Source organism: Haliotis rufescens, unplaced genomic scaffold, assembly GCF_023055435.1.
Source record: "Haliotis rufescens isolate VD_foot unplaced genomic scaffold, xgHalRufe1.0.p SCAF_10, whole genome shotgun sequence".
NCBI lineage: Eukaryota > Metazoa > Mollusca > Gastropoda > Lepetellida > Haliotidae > Haliotis > Haliotis rufescens.
Genome location: NW_025963780.1, coordinates 13971678 through 13989830, shown reverse-complemented (window position 1 = coordinate 13989830; position 18153 = coordinate 13971678). Strand labels below are relative to the sequence as shown.

The window sequence follows — 18153 nt, the reverse complement described above, 5'->3', positions numbered from 1 at the left end:
TTTCATTTTTTTACCTTTGAGCTTTGTTTTTACAATAAAATATAATTCTCAATATTTATAGATGACTTGACCAACCTGTAATTTCTTAACTTGCTGTTGGATAAATTGGAATTCCTTAATGAATGCGTGAACACATATTTACATTTCGACTGAAGTTTATTTACAGTGGATTCATTACATATTTTGTGTTTACTATTTCAAAAGTTTGTTTTATTTAACCCGGCCAAGATTTTGACCAGAAAGATTGATATTTGCTGCCGAAGCATATTTTAGAATGACATTTCTTGTGTTATCTGTATAGGATTTGTAATCAATTATTTTATATGTTACTGGTACTAATAGTGGGTATATACCAAGTTCTGCCTGACAGGCCTAGTTATGTGTTTGCGTTCCTTGGTTTTTCTTGTGCTGACGATTTAAATGCACTGATTCTTTAATGGGATTTCAAAGATAACTACATTAATAACAACCAATTTGTACTTTACATCAATCCTTTCTTCCCATTGCCTGCACTTCCTTCCTCTACATATGACATTATATGGCGGGGAACAATTGATGCTCTGCAGCAATCTCAACTTGTGTATAGTTACATTCTGTTACAGTTGGATCCTTAACATTCACCGTCATGATGGTGTCACGCTATTGTTCATGCAGTTGATTCTGAGCCTGGAATTCACTGCCAAGAATGAACGTGTATTTAAACAAGTAAAACTGACGCAACAGTTTTACAGGAAATTATAGAAATATTTATTATCAACCATACCATGGTTTATGTAGAATCAACATTATCTCATGATTTCTCAATAACAAATATTGAAAGTTACGTTCGTGGAAAATGCATAGGAATAATCTCGTGCTATTTGGCCCTGTAGTACATCAATAGAACAGAACCAGCAACAGCTCGTTGTCTGGGCTCGTACATTCTTCGGGTCGATAGATCTACTGCCGTGTTATTCTTGTATATACGCCGGAGAGGGTTTGTCGTATGTTTTGGAATGGTCTATCTGTTCCTTATATTACTCGCCTTGTGTGCACACCATTGCACGCTGGTGGCTTAAATTCTTTCTGGCTCGCATGTCTAACTTTTTTCAGGTATACACCAGGACTATTCTTGTAGCGCCACCTGGTGGCACGATACTGCTGTAGTATATTTACCATTCATTTAGCCACTTGGTGGTATGTAACTGCTGTGGTATATTCACCATTCATGTAGCGCCACTTGGTGGTATGTTACTGCTGTAGTATATTTACCATTCATGTAGCGCCACTTGGTGGCGTGTTACTGCTGTAGTATATTTACCATTCATGTAGCGCCACTTGCTGGTATGTTACTGCTGTAGTATATTTACCATTCATGTAGCTCCACCTGGTGGTACGTTACTGCTGTGGCATATTCACCATTCATGTAGCGCCACTTGGTGGTCCCATTTTAATTCTTGAAACCCAAAAGTCCAGAAACTCTACGGTCTTTTCCCAGTCTCGGTCAAAGGTATTTACAAAATTAAACATGCTATTTTCATGGGAACATACCAAGGAAAAAAAATGAACAAAAAATTGTTCAAAAACTCAATATTTACACTATGTCGCCAATGGGCCTGCCCATGACACAAAATTTAACTCATTTTAACTTAATTCAACTATTTTATAGCGATATTGAAATATTTCGCCCATGGGCGAGAAAAAGGTTTGGCCAATGGGCAGGCCCACGGGCGAGAATATGTTCCTTTACTTAAAACACGCAATTGGGATACGGTGACATGCATCAACCAGGTCAGCGAACCTGACCACCCGATCCCGGTAGTCGCCTCTTACGACAAGCGCTGTCGCCCTTTTACGCCAAGAATGGGTTGAAGATCTGTTCTACCCCGGATCTTCACGGGTCCATTGACGCAGGGATTTGCGTAAAGTCATTCTGACAGCATACAATGCCTTCTCAATGTCTCCTCAAAGTAATATAGTACGGTACTTAGAGTACATGTGAGATTATACACAGGTTAGGGAGATGTTTAATCTATATAACGTGTTATTATTCTACCTAACAATGTATTTAATGAAACGAATGCAAAACAAACTCAACGGTTGAAAGGTTTAATTGAAAAATCTACCCCTGGTCTTGCCTAATAAAACAACTGCAACCCGACACAGATCAAACGCAACTTACAAACACAATCATAATCTGGTTAATCTCTATCACTCAACGAGTTGGAGTAGCTTACTCTGCCCAGAGTATGGCAGTATTGGGCAGCTCAGTAATTAGGAGGTAAGACCAGGCAGGTACACTGGTCACACTTGACTGGTCTGTCAGATGATTAGGCCGTCTGTCAATTGGGAGTGTTTATCATCAGTGGACCAACTGCATCCAGGTACTGAAGGGGTGTCTTTTCACGGCGATGAAGCTGTTCCTTCTCTCTGTAGACAACCTTCCTGGGTGGTGGTGCTGCTCCAAATTGAATCTGCGCTAGTTTCGCTCTCTCCGAAATTTCTACCTTCTGGATCAGTTCGATAAATCTGAAGATATTTGGATGCTTGTGCTGGAGGGACTTGCCGATTCTGGAGTGGAAACCTTCTAAGTTGTTGTTTGTACGGGGCCCTTGTGTCGCATGGTATATCCACAGTCGAGGTGAACGTCTAGGAGAACTTGTGGGGCACCTTTCTGGGACAAGACATACTCAACTTTCGTAGGTCCGGCTATAGCTTAATTGGACGAGGTTGAAGCTCATGTTCAAATATATTTATATGTTATACCATACACAAGAGAAGGAAGTATTAGTGATTGAGAACATTTGGTATATTCTTACACAAATCCCACAACTTGTTTAAAGGTAATGTTTGAATAAGATTTGTGATGTACCGGAGCAAATTGAAGAAAGGAGGAGTTTTTAAAGACATTGTTGTAGTTGTCCACTACAGCTCATTGTCTCAACATATTGACAATCCCTCATAGCAGGGGAAGTGGACCAGTCCATTCATTAATTAGGTGTGACCAGCAGAAAGTATGTACATATATACAAGCGCCCGGAAAACCTATTTTACATTTGTACAGGTTTATTTACATATATACAATCCGCTCTGCTGGTACCTATAATAGAATAAACGCTGAAGAAAAGAAGTGATTAGCATTCCAGGTTAAGAGGACACGTCAGGCTGAAAAGGAAAGAAAAAGGAGTGGCAAGCTATGTGGGTGGGTGGGTGGGAAAGCGATTAGATACAGTGACACACGTGTGTACTTGGGGAAGGGCTGTTCGCGAATGACGGACTAACAAAGGGCGGGATGATGCTTGCGCGGGATTATTCCCCGGGCACGGTGCCGGGTGGTCGCCCGGGGTGATTGAGTTACGAGGGGTGATTGGGTTACAGACGTGATTAGCCCATGGTTTGGATACGCGCGATAAAGTCATTTAGTAGTTAGTACTAAATGTAATTATCCCGCGATATGCCAAGGAGAGGCACGGGCCACCGAGCCGTGGATGCCCGTGCCTATAATAAAAACAGAAGATGAGAGTGGGTTAAATGGCCGAGGGTGTGCAGGTACTAGTGGGCTACTTAGCTGCTAATTGTGTATACCAAAATGCTACCGTTGCTATGGCCACGCGCGTGGCAAACGGCGATTGCAGCTAGCGCTGCTGTCCTGAGACTGCTACCGCTGTCCGGCCCCCACGGTAGCATATTTAAACGCTACCATTGCTTGGCAACTCCCACGCTGCCAAAAGCAGCTCCACGCTGCTGGCCTAAGTCAGACTACCGCTGCCCGGCCCCAGGTAGCCGGCCAAAGCAGATCCCACTGCCCGGCCCCATTAGCAAAACCATTGTGCGGCTCCCGCCGCGGACCCAACTGTCAGCTACCGCTTGACAAGACGACTTCCGCCGCAGGGCCCATATATGTGGCAATTGTTTGCCCCAACGTATGTTATTTTACGATTCCCCGGCTGAAAAGTCGGGAAAGACAAGGTTCCCACTGAGAAGCAGGTAACCCCGGAAAGGTTCCCGCTTTCCCGAAAGGTTCCCGTTAAGCACGAGTATTAATTTGGAAGCAAGTTAATTTGTTACTAGCCGTGTAGCCCACAAGAACCCCGCCACAAAGCACCAGAGTGCTACCCCACACCCACGGCCACGCGATGCGCGGAGATAGCATTGTTGCCCGGCTTGCCTATGTACTGAAAGGAAACACTAACCTGTGGGGATAATATCCTTACTGGCGCAAAACAAGCGCCAGGGCATGCAAAACATTGTCCGTAAACACACACAGTCCTTTGTCACTGAGGTGGACGCCCTCCCAGGCGTACCATGTCTTGTCTGATGCCAGGATCTGGGGATGTGGCACCATGGTACCGCCAAGCTCTTTGACTCGGTTGGCCAGTCGGCGGTTGATATTCTTCCGCATCCCCTCGATCTTTAGTGGGTCCCTGGCATCGTGCCAGTAGCGCCTGGGCAGCATTGAGGATACGATGATCTTGGTGTCAGGAAGCTGGAGTTGTATCCGAAGGATTGATGCCACCATGTCCAGGTAGAGTTGGCTGCCCTTGACCGAGCACAGGTCGTTGGAGCCCAGGTGAATGATGAGGGCTCTGGGGCTGCGCCGTGTCGCCTTGACCTGTGCATCCAGAATGGTGTCCAGCTCCTTCCACCTCATCCCCCTCGTGCCAGCCATAGCATCCTCGGTTGGTTCGGACTGGTGCCCTTCAGGAGCAAGTACTGCCGTGCCCTGGCCATGTAGCTGGATCCCACCATCCAAACTGTAAACAATAAGAAGTGTAGTAAATACCATGAAAGACTATTTGAATTAATTGTGCAACATTGAATTTGTTGGTAAGCGTATGTAAGCATTGTAGCAATCTGATTTCCACCTGCCGTATTGTTGTATGCTGCTGGTGGTTGCCCGAGAAGCTTAAATTCTGGATGGCGCAACCTGTTTTTGAGGGTCCAGTTTGGACCAGTTCGCTAACCCTAAAGAAACCGAAGAAGGCTGTGCAGTAGACTGCCTTGAACAGCCTGGCTTCATATGCTGATGAGCATACGTGAGGCAGATTGTTGGTTACTACCTGCAGCAGATCTGCAGTGATCGGTTTTCTGGTGTCTGGTCGGCCCGCTGATTTGTGTAAGCCGGTTAAAATCTTGCCTACCAGGAAATGGTTTGTACAGTCGGTGAGCCCGTGGAATTTGTGGTGTGAAGACAGCGCTGCAATGTAAGTCTTGACTGTGTTAGGGGAGTGGTGAGTGACTGAGAGATAAGCTATAAAGTTTACGACCTGATCCAGCGGGACTGGCCACACCTCTTGTAGCTGGTGTGCGGACCGGAACTGGTGCAAGGCATTGATGCCTGTTTGGTAAGTGGCCCATGTATTAGTAGACAGAGATTGTTGTAGGAGTCTGCCGGCTTCCTGCCTCAGATCAGCCATATGTTGCACGGGATAGGTGTGGGGTTCTGGTCCGCGGCTGGTGCTGCCTCTCGGAAGCGTTTGAGCTGGAACCTCGAGAGAGCATCGGCAATAGTGTTAGCAGTGGATCATACATACTTTGCCTTAAACATAATATTATATCTGAGGCACTGCAGGATTCGTGGGTTGGACCCCATTCCCTCGAAAGCAGGTCCTAGAGCTATGGGAATGTTTGCCACACTTACCGCATTTGTGAGTGTACTTACAGTTGACCCTGCTACAGCCAAATTTATTGAAATCCCAGCATACCTGACTGGCGATGTCCCCCTCTACGCGTGTCATTGCGCCCCGTCCGCCTGATTCTGGTTGTAGTACCGGCTGTGTTACCATGTACTTCAGCCACAACTCCCCGTCGATGTTGTCCCAGCGTCGTGAGGGGTCCCTTGACATTCTGTGTCGGAATTGTTGGTCGTAGGTTGACCAGGCATCCCCCCCCGAATCGAAGTGCCGCCGTTCTTATGGTTTCCATGTAGGACAACAGCCCCTGGGTTGTGCGGACCTCGGAGTGCCTACTAACATATATACACATGAAAATGTGGAAAGCTGAAGTCCAGCTTGCCAGGGACAGGCGCTTTGGTTGCTGCTTTATTGGTTTAAAAATTACCTTACCTGAGGAGTCGTACGCCATGGTAATCGTACCGTCCTCGTGACCTCCCTCGGTGTTTGGTAGGATTGTGCCGAGGTCGACATACTCGCCACGCCAGATTTTTTCCCTCACCTGTTGTTTGACGTGCGCGTCTATTCCATCCGCACGGAAGGAAAGGGAATCCCCGTATCCTGCGATGTGATTGGCTGGCCAAGCCGCGTCACCGTCGGCCTCGTTGTGAGCATCGGGGATTCTCCCTATGTTGGGCGAAATGGCGGGAGAACTAAAACCAAGCCTTACCTGTTGGTTTGCGCTAACCGGGCCGGGCGCTGAATGTTCCAGCAACTGGAGTATTTTTTCCAGTTGCTCATTTACCTGGGTAGCCGAGTTGGCAGCCTGTGCGGCATTTACAAGCTGCGCCGATTGTACGTTAATTCTGTTGCCCCCTTCGATATTTCCGTAATTGGCAGACTCACCATCAGCTGTTGCCTCCTGTACAATGTGTACTCCCGGGGTTTGTCTTCTGGTTGCCCTGGCCTGCTTGGCTCCCCTCACAAGCTTGTGGTTGACGGCTGCTTTTCTCTTGGGAGGCATCACGAAAGGTCGAGGTGGTGAGTTGGTATTCCACAAGCGTAAAATTGTCCCGAGGTCGAAGTTCGGGAGTAGAACGGAATAAATGCGATACGGCGAGTGCTGAAATAGATGGTATTCAAAGCGTAATCGGCGACACGGTCGCGATTGTGTAAATGCGATACGGCGAGTGTTGGAATAGATGGTATTCAAAGCGTAATCGGCGAAACGGTCGCGACTGGGTACAAAGGAAACGTACAAGCGATTAGATACAGTGATACACGTGTGTACTTGGGAAGGGCTGTTCGCGAATGACGGACTAACAAAGGGCGGGATGATGCTTGCGCGGGATTATTCCCCGGGCACGGTGCCGAGTGGTGGCCCGGGGTGATTGAGTTACGAGGGGTGATTGGGTTACAGACGTGATTAGCCCATGGTTTGGATACGCGCGATAAAGTCATTAAGTAGTTAGTACTAAATGTAAATATGGTGACTGTTTTTCGCTATTCATATTCTAAATTCATTCATAATACCACAACATTTTAGTACTCCTTGAAACTTTACAATCACTTCAATATGTACAATAGACTAAACGAGAACAAATGATATATTGCAGATTATAAAGTCATTGTCTCTTTTACCAGCCGCTAACGTTTGTATCGTTTGCATTGTATAAAGAAATATTTTGTCTGTCCTTTTGCAGATTTAGCCCCAGAATGTGCTCATTCGAATAAGCAACGAAAATAATTGCTTATCATGAGTATATGATACAGTTAAAAGTTACTTGTAGACTGTAGATGTATTCTCTTTAAAGTCGTATACGACCTTCGCGAGCGAGTTGAATGATCCAGGTTAATTGGAACGAAGTCTAGAAAGGGTTATCAAGTTTTGTATTTGGTAATGTGTAGGTTTGTTAAATATGATTTTTTAAATTCCTTTTATTCAAAATGTAAAAAAAATAATTATGCGCTGAAAAATAGAGCTGACTTGATGGGAGATATGGCGTTAGCCACCTGAGATTGTCTGGTGGACACGGTTTAACCTTACTGTGCCCTCACCCTGGTTGTTGTTGTCGTTGTTATAAGGGATTGAGAGCTACAGCTCATTGCATTTTTGGTTACAGTGTGTCTCAATAAAGTGGACATGTGCAGGTGAACTCTGTTCAATTAGTATATGAAATACCCAAAAATGTGAACTCCGGACAATAATAACCTGAGAGTAAATCCACGTGCGTCTGCCTTTCCCCTCGCTCACCTTCGAAATCCTTGATCATGACAGAGTTCTGAAATTCAGTGACAATGTTGCTGAACAGTTGAATCTGGTGGACGCATTGTGCAGAACCTGTTTGACACTATTGTTTCCAGGACCACTAACACTGGGAAGAGTGGCACTGTGAGCTGAAAATGTTTCGTCATAACCGCCCCAACATCTACAAGTTTGTTAGCTTGTTGACATCATTAAAAAGAAATTAACAGTCCCATGCTGAGACCTTGTCTGCCAACAAATAGAAGAAAATATCGCAACCTCGACTCAAGTGTGCTCAGTCAAACGTTGAACTTACGACCGGCAGAAAACAACTCCAGTTGAGTATGCCGATGCTGTATCTCAACCGTGTTGGCCTAAAAAGTTAAACATGCTCATTAAACCCATAATCGTATAATTATTTTTAATAGAAACCGTATCTTAGTTTGTTCTTGCACTGTTTTCATATCGTGTATTTCATCTGTATATGTGTAATGTGTATATGTATAAATGACTACACTTTTACCGCATATTCTGCAACAGACAATAATTAATCACCTTATTATTATCTCTCCATTTACCATGGCTGACTGCACTAATACCCTTTTAACAGTGGACACCGATTTCAGTATACATGTAGGCTTTCTTTCAAAAGGAATATGCAGGAAATTATATGTAACAATTAACTGTGTACTTATTACATGTTTGAATGTTATCAGTTTTGAGTTCTGAGATACAGTGATGTAAGCATCTTCTACAATTAACAATACATGTATATAATAAAATACAGAACTCTCTGCCGGAATTTTTCGTGGAAATCATTCGATCAAGTATAAATGACTGCGTGACAAGACAAATCAACTATTTATACCCGATAAAAGAAACTGCCTTATTTTAGGAACAGTGCTATATCAGGACATTTGGAATTTCTAACAAGCAGATACATTAGAGACAGTGACTAGACTACATGTACGCAATCCGTATCAATCAAAGGTGTAAACTAACTGAAAATCATATCTGTCGGAGACCTACCAAATTTACCAAGTTTTATTATTACTATATTTATTACAATGCAAATACTTTAGTGATACATTTTTCAGAGGAGAGGGCATACACACAAGTATATTGCTTCCGTGTGTGAATGCAGGTAATACTTGGCATCTCAGTTCTCAGTTTTATACCGGTTGTATATCTGAATTTGTATATGGAACCATGCGTACAGCATGACAATTACTTGCTAGTCGTCAGTCTACAACACACATAACACGATCAAACAATTTTGGGCACCGCTTTTGCAAGTTATGTGTTACAATAATGTTTTATTAAAATCTATTTCAATTTGTTTTCACTATTTTCCCTATTTCATTCCATGCATGTTTATGTTGCTACATCTTATTGCTCATGTTCCCAAGTATTATAAAACACTTTAATGACTCTCCTTCCTAATCTAACGTTAAAACATTTCAGGTCATTACCATCATCTAATACACAAGAGATGATACCAAGACATATTTAATTCGGTTTTATGGTCTATGCGGTCTTACAATTGATTTCATTAGTCTTTAAATCTTATGTCTAGTACATATTTTCCCAAACAGGGCTGTTAGCTGATATAAGGAAGGTAACATCCAGTTGAATTCCCAGTTGACGTATTTACTTCTTTTTTTTATCAAATATGAGGACTGTATACGACATACGTTAGTCTCTTAAAATAATTAATATTTTGAATAAGCCGTTGATATGCAAGTTGTGACAGGCCTAGGGATGATGGTATGGTAGCTGTAGCAGACAGATTGACAGTCGTTGTTACGTGCGTCACTAGCTAATTAGTACGGCATTGACCTTGTTAATTGTTACTATACTTTGAGGATTTCTGTGGCCAGTGGCGGACGTAATTCAAACTCCTTCCACACTGACACCGCATCAAATATATTTGTGTACCGATTACATAACTCTTACGGACAGGGTTGGGTGGTAGTTCACCGGACGACACTGTGTATATTGGGCGGCTCCTTTGATATCTCCTCCAAACATACTTTTATTGAATGACCCATTAAACGATGATTCACATCTCGTTGAATATATCAAGGCACTAATTCATCTTTCATAAACCTTTTTTTTGTCTCTGTGCTTAATATATCCACATATCAACGAAAATATGTAATACATGTATCCACAAAAAAATATACATATACAGGCTAGGTATTTGCCCACAGCAACACCTGCATAACTGTTTATTCATGCGTGGTGTGGTAGATCGTAATTGACCGAGAGCAGGTATTGTAGAATCACCTGTAAATAATGCCGACACTGTAATTAGATACAACGTACTCATGAGAATATGAGATATATTATAAGAAGGCTGTTTTTTTTTTCTGAACTGTTACCATTTTCATACCAAAAGTGACAATGCATTTAAAAGTTGCTTTAGTGTCATAATATTCACTCAAGTTTTCCTCAATCGCCTGTAAACATCGCACCGCATATAATGAAATAATTATTTCGAGATTTCGTTAGAATGTGAGATATTCAGCAAGACATTATGCAATGAAAGACGAATCGGGTTTTTCCCCCAATTAAAACACGCGCACGTGTACCTGTATATTGCATATCTAGTGTCACCCAATTTCCCAGTGTGATGTATCAACGAGACATGAAATGGGAAATGAAAAAGAAACAAACTAAACTTTAATTCGTTGGAAAATAACGCCAATGAATTGGTGTGCACGCGCATGAATTTGTATGATAAACTGTCAAAACGTTTTGAGAGATAAGGCCGGGTTCATTAAAGATCGTTGCACTATGTAAAAAAGGTGAAATTGTAAAACTTCTGCAACGGAAACATCCAACCAGAGACCATATAATCTATTACATGGTCTCTGATCCAACCAAAGGCCCTTTTTAAATAGTAATGTAATGATATAATACAAAGTGTGTTTCACATGATACAATATACTTTCTAAACAATTAGTTAATTCTTTAAAGGGACTGACGAAAACATGGGCGAAAATTTTAATAACGCCAAAAATTAGTTGAATTAAGTTAAAATGAATTGAATCATGTGTCATGCTTATAATCCCTTAATGTATTTTCGAAACAAAAACTGTTGAGCAAAGGAAAATATGCTCGCCCATGTGCCAAACCTTTTTCTCGCCCATGGGCGAAATATTTCAATATCGCTAAAAAATCGATGAATTAAGTTAAAATGAGTTAAATTTTGTGCCATGATACTTGAAAGATATAATATTTATGTATTTGCGAAACAAAAACATGTGTTTTAAGTAAAGGAACATATTCTCGCCCATGGGCCTGCCAATGGGCAAAACCTTTTTCTCGCCCATTGGCGAAATATTTCAGTATCGCTATAAAATAGTTGAATTAAGTTAAAATGAGTTAAATTTTGTGTCATGATACTTGAAATAAATACATTTATGTATTTGCGAAACAAGAACATGAGTTTTAAGTAAAGGAACACATTCTCGCCCATGGGCCAAACCTTTTTCTCGCCCATGGGCGTAATATTTCAAAATCGCTATAAAATAGTTGAATTAAGTTAATATGAGTTAAATTTTGTATCATGATACTTGAGAGAAATAAATTTATGTATTTGCGAAACAAACACATGAGTTTTAAGTAAAGGAACATATTCTCGCCCATGGGCGACATAGTGTAAATATAGAGTTTTTGAACAATTTTTTTCTCCATTTTTTCTTCCTTGGTATGAAAATAGCATGTTTAATTTTGTAAATACCTTTGACCGAGACTGGGAAAAGACCGTAGAGTTTCTGGACTTTTGGGTTTCCAGAATTAAAATGGGACGTGTTTGTGGTATATTCACCATTCATGTAGCGCCACTTGGTGGTGTGTTACTGCTGTGGCATATTCACCATTCATGTAGCGCCACTTGGTGGTGTGTTACTGCTGTGGTATATTCACCATTCCTGTAGCGCCACTTGGTGGTATGTTACTGCTGTGGCATATTCACCATTCATGTAGCCACTTGGTGGTGTGTTACTGCTGTGGCATATTCACCATTCATGTAGCGCCACTTGGTGGCACGTTACTGCTGTGGTATATTCACCATTCCTGTAGCGCTACTTGGTGGCACGATACTGCTGTGGTATATTCACCATTCATTTAGCGCCACTTGGTGGCACGATACTGCTGTGGTATATTCACCATTCCTGTAGCGCTACTTGGTGGTATTTTACTGAAGTGGTATATTTACCATTCATGTAGCGCCACTTGGAGGCACGATACTGCTGTGGCATATTCACCATTCATGTAGCGCCTCTTGGTGGTGTGTTACTGAAGTGGTATATTCAACATTCACGTAGCGCCACTTGGAGGCACGATACTGTTGTGGCATATTCACCATTTATGTACCGCCTCTTGGTGGTGTGTTACTGCTGTGGTATATTCAACATTCATGTAGCGCCACTTGGTGGCACGATACTGCTGTGGCATATTCACCATTCATTTAGCGCCTCTTGATGGTGTGTTACTGCTGTGGTATATTCAACATTCATGTAGCGCCGCCACTTGGTGGTATGTTACTGAAGTGGCATATTCAACATTCAAGTAGCGCCACTTGGTGGTGTGTTATTGAAGTGGTATATTCACCATTCATTTAGCGCCTCTTGGTGGCACGATACTGCTGTGGCATATTCACCATTCATTTAGCGCCACTTGGTGGAGTGATACTGCTGTGGTATATTTACCATTCATGTAGCGCCACTTGGTGGCACGATACTGCTGTATATAGTCGTGTGTATATCGGACTTTTTAAATACATTATTCAGAATGAAAGGCGGGGTTGTATGTATTGGGCATATTAAATTACTAGGCCAAAACAGATTATTTTAATAATAATAACATTAACACATTATGTGTTTAGAAAGTTCAATTTTTCGAGACTTTTAAGAACTGCCATGCCAGATGTGACGTAATGTATGTACTTTCTATTCAATTACCCATAAGGACATATTTCAATTACCCATAAGTATAAGTACCCATATACCTTTCAGAAAACTGCTACAAATAGCAAAATTATAAAGGATAGTTATTCAGAACACAGACACATTTAGAAGAAAACAAATTACTCGTTCGAATGCATTATTCAAGGTCCTCTTTCATTGTGACAACTGTTATGAATTTAGGGGTTTGTTTGTTGCCGTTTTCAGCAATACTCCAGCAATAAGTAGTTCAATCGGGGAAATGAATCTCCTGACACAAGAAATATGAATAAGTGATGATAAACCCCCAGAAACATAATATTGTAAGGTTAAAGTACTAATGTACAATTACAAGACTCCATTATTAAACAAACATACCATTGCATTATTACATTTTGATTTACTTTATACCATAAGTATCACTAAGTCTTTATCCTAGGATAAATTACACAGTACAATCATATTTATTTCTTTTAGGGCACAACATAATTAAAGTCTATGTCAGCTTAGCTGAGTTTTTGATATGTGTACCAAATGATAGCTTTATTAACTACATATGTTATGAATTTGACTTTGTTAGACATTAATTCCACTTACACAACTAGTGCTTTAACAATGAATGCTGTTTATCTTCGCTTTAATTACATTCAGAGCAATGGAAATAAATTAACGGATGTTATTGCTATAAATATTATGTTTGGGCGATTGTCTGGTTCCCTAAATACCCCTACACACACCTCTGTGTTATGTCAGATCCTTGTCACAGACCTTCATTACGCTATACATGCTACACCTGCAGACAACAGATTACATCCTTCACCTGCAGACTCCAGGGGCCACACTCTATACATCCTACACATGCAGACAAAAGAGCACATCCTTCACCTGAAGACTACAGACGGCACATTCTATATATCCTACACCTGCAGGCTACAGAGGACATCCTACACCTGCCGACTACAGAGGGATGATTTTATACATCATACACCTGCAGACTACAGAGCACATCCTACACCTGCAACTACAGAGGGCACAGCCTATACATACTACAGCTGCAAACTACGTGAGAGGGCATACTCTATGCATCCTACACCTGGAGACCACAGCAGGCATACCCTCCAATACATCCAACACCTGCAGACTACAGTAGGCACTCCCTATACATCATACACCTGCAGACTACAGAGGACATCCTACACCTGAAGACTACAGCGGGCACACCCTCAAATACATCCTACACCTGCAGGCTACAGTAGGCACTCCCAATACATCATAAACCTACAGGCTACAGAGGACATCCTACGCCTGCAGACTACAGAGCACACCCCACACCCGAAGACTACAGACGGCACATTCTTTATATCCTACACCTGCAGACTACAGAGCACACCCCACATCCGAAGACTACAGACGGCACATTCTATATATCCTACACCTGCAGACTACAGAGGACATCCTACACCTGAAGACTACAGAGGGCTGATTCTATACATCCTACACCTGCCGACTACAGAGGGCTGATTCTATACATCCTACACCTGCAGACTACAGAGCACATCCAACACCCGAAGACTACAGACGGCACATTCTATATATCCTACACCTGCAGACTACAGAGGACATCCTACACCTGCCGACTACAGAGGGCTGATTCTATACATCATACACCTGCAGACTACAGAGCACATCATACACCTGCAACTACAGAGGATACAGCCTATACGTACTACATCTGCAGACAACAGAGGGCACAGCCTATACATACTACACATGCGGACTACGTGAGAGGGCATACTCTATGCATCCTACACCTGAAGACTACAGCGGGCACACCCTCCAATACATCCTACACCTGCAGACTACATTATGCACTCCCTATACATCATACACCTGGAGACTACAGAGGGCACACCCTCCAATACATCCTACACCTGCAGACTACAGTAGGCACTCCCTATACATCATAAACCTACAGGCTACAGTAGGCACTCCCTATACATCATACACCTGGAGACTACAGAGGGCAAACCCTCCTTTACATCCCACACTTGTAGACTACAGAGGGCACACTCTATACATCCTCTACCTGCAGACTACAGAGGGCACCCCCTCCTACACATCATAAACCTGCAGACTCCAGGGGCCACACTCTATACATCCTCAACCTGCAGACTACAGAGCACATCCTTCACCTGAAGACTACATACAGCACATTCTATAAATCCTACACCTGTAGACTACAGAGGACATCCTACACCTGCAGACTACAGAGCACATCCTGAAGCCGAAGACTACAGACGGCACATTCTATATATCCTACACCTGCAGACTACAGAGCACACCCCACACCCGAAGACTACTGACGGCACATTCTATATATCCTACACCTGCAGACTACAGAGCACACCCCACACCCGAAGACTACAGACGGCACATTCTATATATCCTACACCTGCAGACTACAGAGGACATCCTACACCTGAAGACTACAGAGGGCTGATTCTATACATCCTACACCTGCCGACTACAGAGCACACCCCACACCCGAAGACTACAGACGGCACATTCTATATATCCTACACCTGCAGACTACAGAGCACACCCCACACCCGAAGACTACAGACGGCACATTCCATATATCGTACACCTGCAGACTACAGAGCACACCCCACACCCGAAGACTACAGACGGCACATTCTATATATCCTACACCTGCAGGCTACAGAGGACATCCTACACCTGCCGACTACAGAGGGCTGATTCTATACATCATACACCTGCAGACTACAGAGCACATCATACACCTGCAACTACAGAGGATACAGCCTATACCTACTACACCTGAAGACTACAGCGGGCACACCCTCCAATACATCCTACACCTGCAGACTACATTATGCACTCCCTATACATCATACACCTGGAGACTACAGAGGGCACACCCTCCAATACATCCTACACCTGCAGACTACAGTAGGCACTCCCTATACATCATAAACCTACAGGCTACAGTAGGCACTCCCTATACATCATACACCTGGAGACTACAGAGGGCACACCCTCCTTTACATCCCACACTTGTAGACTACAGAGGGCACACTCTATACATCCTCTACCTGCAGACTACAGAGGGCACCCCCTCCTACACATCATAAACCTGCAGACTCCAGGGGCCACACTCTATACATCCTCAACCTGCAGACTACAGAGCACATCCTTCACCTGAAGACTACATACAGCACATTCTATAAATCCTACACCTGGAGACTACAGAGGACATCCTACACCTGCAGACTACAGAGCACATCCTGAAGCCGAAGACTACAGACGGCACATTCTATATATCCTACACCTGCAGACTACAGAGCACACCCCACACCCGAAGACTACTGACGGCACATTCTATATATCCTACACCTGCAGACTGCAGAGCACACCCCACACCCGAAGACTACAGACGGCACATTCTATATATCCTACACCTGCAGGCTACAGAGGACATCCTACACCTGCCGACTACAGAGGGCTGATTCTATACATCATACACCTGCAGACTACAGAGCACATCATACACCTGCAACTACAGAGGATACAGCCTATACCTACTACATCTGCAGACAACAGAGGGCACAGCCTATACATACTACACATGCGGACTACGTGAGAGGGCATACTCTATGCATCCTACACCTGAAGACTACAGCGGGCACACCCTCCAATACATCCTACACCTGCAGACTACATTATGCATTCCCTATACATCATACACCTGGAGACTACAGAGGGCACACCCTCCAATACATCCTACACCTGCAGACTACAGTAGGCACTCCCTATACATCATAAACCTACAGGCTACAGTAGGCACTCCCTATACATCATACACCTGGAGACTACAGAGGGCACACCCTCCTTTACATCCCACACTTGTAGACTACAGAGGGCACACTCTATACATCCTCTACCTGCAGACTACAGAGGGCACCCCCTCCTACACATCATAAACCTGCAGACTCCAGGGGCCACACTCTATACATCCTCAACCTGCAGACTACAGAGCACATCCTTCACCTGAAGACTACATACAGCACATTCTATAAATCCTACACCTGCAGACTACAGAGGACATCCTACACCTGCAGACTACAGAGCACATCCTGAAGCCGAAGACTACAGACGGCACATTCTATATATCCTACACCTGCAGACTACAGAACACACCCCACACCCGAAGACTACTGACGGCACATTCCATATATCCTACACCTGCAGACTACAGAGCACACCCCACACCCGAAGACTACAGACGGCACATTCTATATATCCTACACCTGTAGGCTACAGAGGACATCCTACACCTGCCGACTACAGAGGGCTGATTCTATACATCCTACACCTGCCGACTACAGAGGGCTGATTCTATACATCCTACACCTGCCGACTACAGAGGGCTGATTCTATACATCCTACACCTGCCGACTACAGAGGGCTGATTCTATACGTCCTACACCTGCCGACTACAGAGCCCTGATTTTATACATCATACACCTGCAGACTACAGAGCATATCATACACCTGCAACTACAGAGGGCACAACCTATACATCCTACATCTGCAGACAACAGGGGGCACACCCTCCAATACATCCTACACCTGCAGACTACAGTAGGCACTCCCTATACATCCTGTACCTGCAGACAACAGAGGGCACATCATCATATACATCCTAAACCTGCAGACTACAGTGGGCACGCTCTATACAGACCACAACCTACATGCAGATATATAAAAGTGGTATAGATGATGGGGGTACTGCCGCAACACACCCTGGACCAGGCCCAGACCCTGTTAGTGCTTCTTTTGGGGTCGTAAGTTTATGTGAATTATGTGATGACGATCCAAGATCGTCATGTATCGAGGAAACCTTTAAGCCAAATTGTAATGAAAATGTACTCTATTATTTTTACTCCTACGCATACTATTATTTTGGACAATGTGAAAATAATTTTACAAGGAGACCAGACTGTATACTCTTCTTCAAAATTGGAAAGAAAAGATTGATGACCGTATTTGGGTGGTTTGACATCCATGATTAGATATACACCTTGTGGTAATTCTCGCAATTTTAATAATTTTGTCACAGAACATAAATGCTTTCTCAAGTTCTTCTTTTGCTGGCTTGTAATTGTCCATTGTGATACGCTTATGTGAACATTTATCTAAATGGATGTTTTAAAAAAACATCAATATTAATTGATAATTGATAAAATTTACTATAGCTCATGAGGATATTGGAAAGGTACAGGGACAATACAAAAACTAGCTGCAGCGGCTAAGGTATCTAAAGATGTTGCCAAGGATTGGT

The 18153-nt window shown here is 43.2% G+C and overlaps 2 protein-coding genes across 5 annotated transcripts; both read right to left on the bottom strand.

Annotated features, from left to right (window-relative positions):
- Positions 1-2074: 2074 nt before the first annotated feature.
- On the bottom strand, positions 2075-5363 carry LOC124112083. 4 transcript variants are annotated; one of them, XM_046472023.2, is made up of 3 exons: positions 5247-5329; positions 4173-4733; positions 2075-2653 (listed from the first exon to the last, which is right to left on the bottom strand). In XM_046472023.2, the coding sequence occupies exons 1-2, from the start codon at positions 5309-5311 to the stop codon at positions 4190-4192; spliced, it is 609 nt and encodes a 202-aa protein (XP_046327979.2). In that variant the 5' UTR covers positions 5312-5329; the 3' UTR covers positions 2075-2653; positions 4173-4189. The 4 variants fall into 4 exon arrangements, with proteins under 4 accessions (XP_046327979.2, XP_048242998.1, XP_048243000.1 ...); XM_048387041.1 differs by having other exon boundaries at positions 2075-2649; XM_048387043.1 differs by having other exon boundaries at positions 2075-4733; positions 5271-5363.
- Positions 2075-6615, bottom strand: LOC125375954. The gene is made up of 2 exons (XM_048387025.1): positions 6045-6615; positions 2075-5947 (listed from the first exon to the last, which is right to left on the bottom strand). The coding sequence occupies exons 1-2, from the start codon at positions 6613-6615 to the stop codon at positions 5892-5894; spliced, it is 627 nt and encodes a 208-aa protein (XP_048242982.1). The 3' UTR covers positions 2075-5891.
- Positions 6616-18153: the final 11538 nt, after the last annotated feature.

Bases quoted from the DNA above. Each gene is read 5' to 3' on its own strand.
- LOC124112083 (XM_048387034.1), bottom strand. From the start codon at position 5,311: ATGCCTTGCACCAGTTCCGGTCCGCACACCAGCTACAAGAGGTGTGGC. The intron at 4,734-5,246 runs GTCGTAAACTTT...TATTGTTTACAG, and splicing joins GGCCAGTCCCGCTGGATCAG to TTTGGATGGTGGGATCCAGC.
- LOC125375954 (XM_048387025.1), bottom strand. From the start codon at position 6,615: ATGCCTCCCAAGAGAAAAGCAGCCGTCAACCACAAGCTTGTGAGGGGA. The intron at 5,948-6,044 runs GTAAGGTAATTT...TATATATGTTAG, and splicing joins CATGGCGTACGACTCCTCAG to TAGGCACTCCGAGGTCCGCA.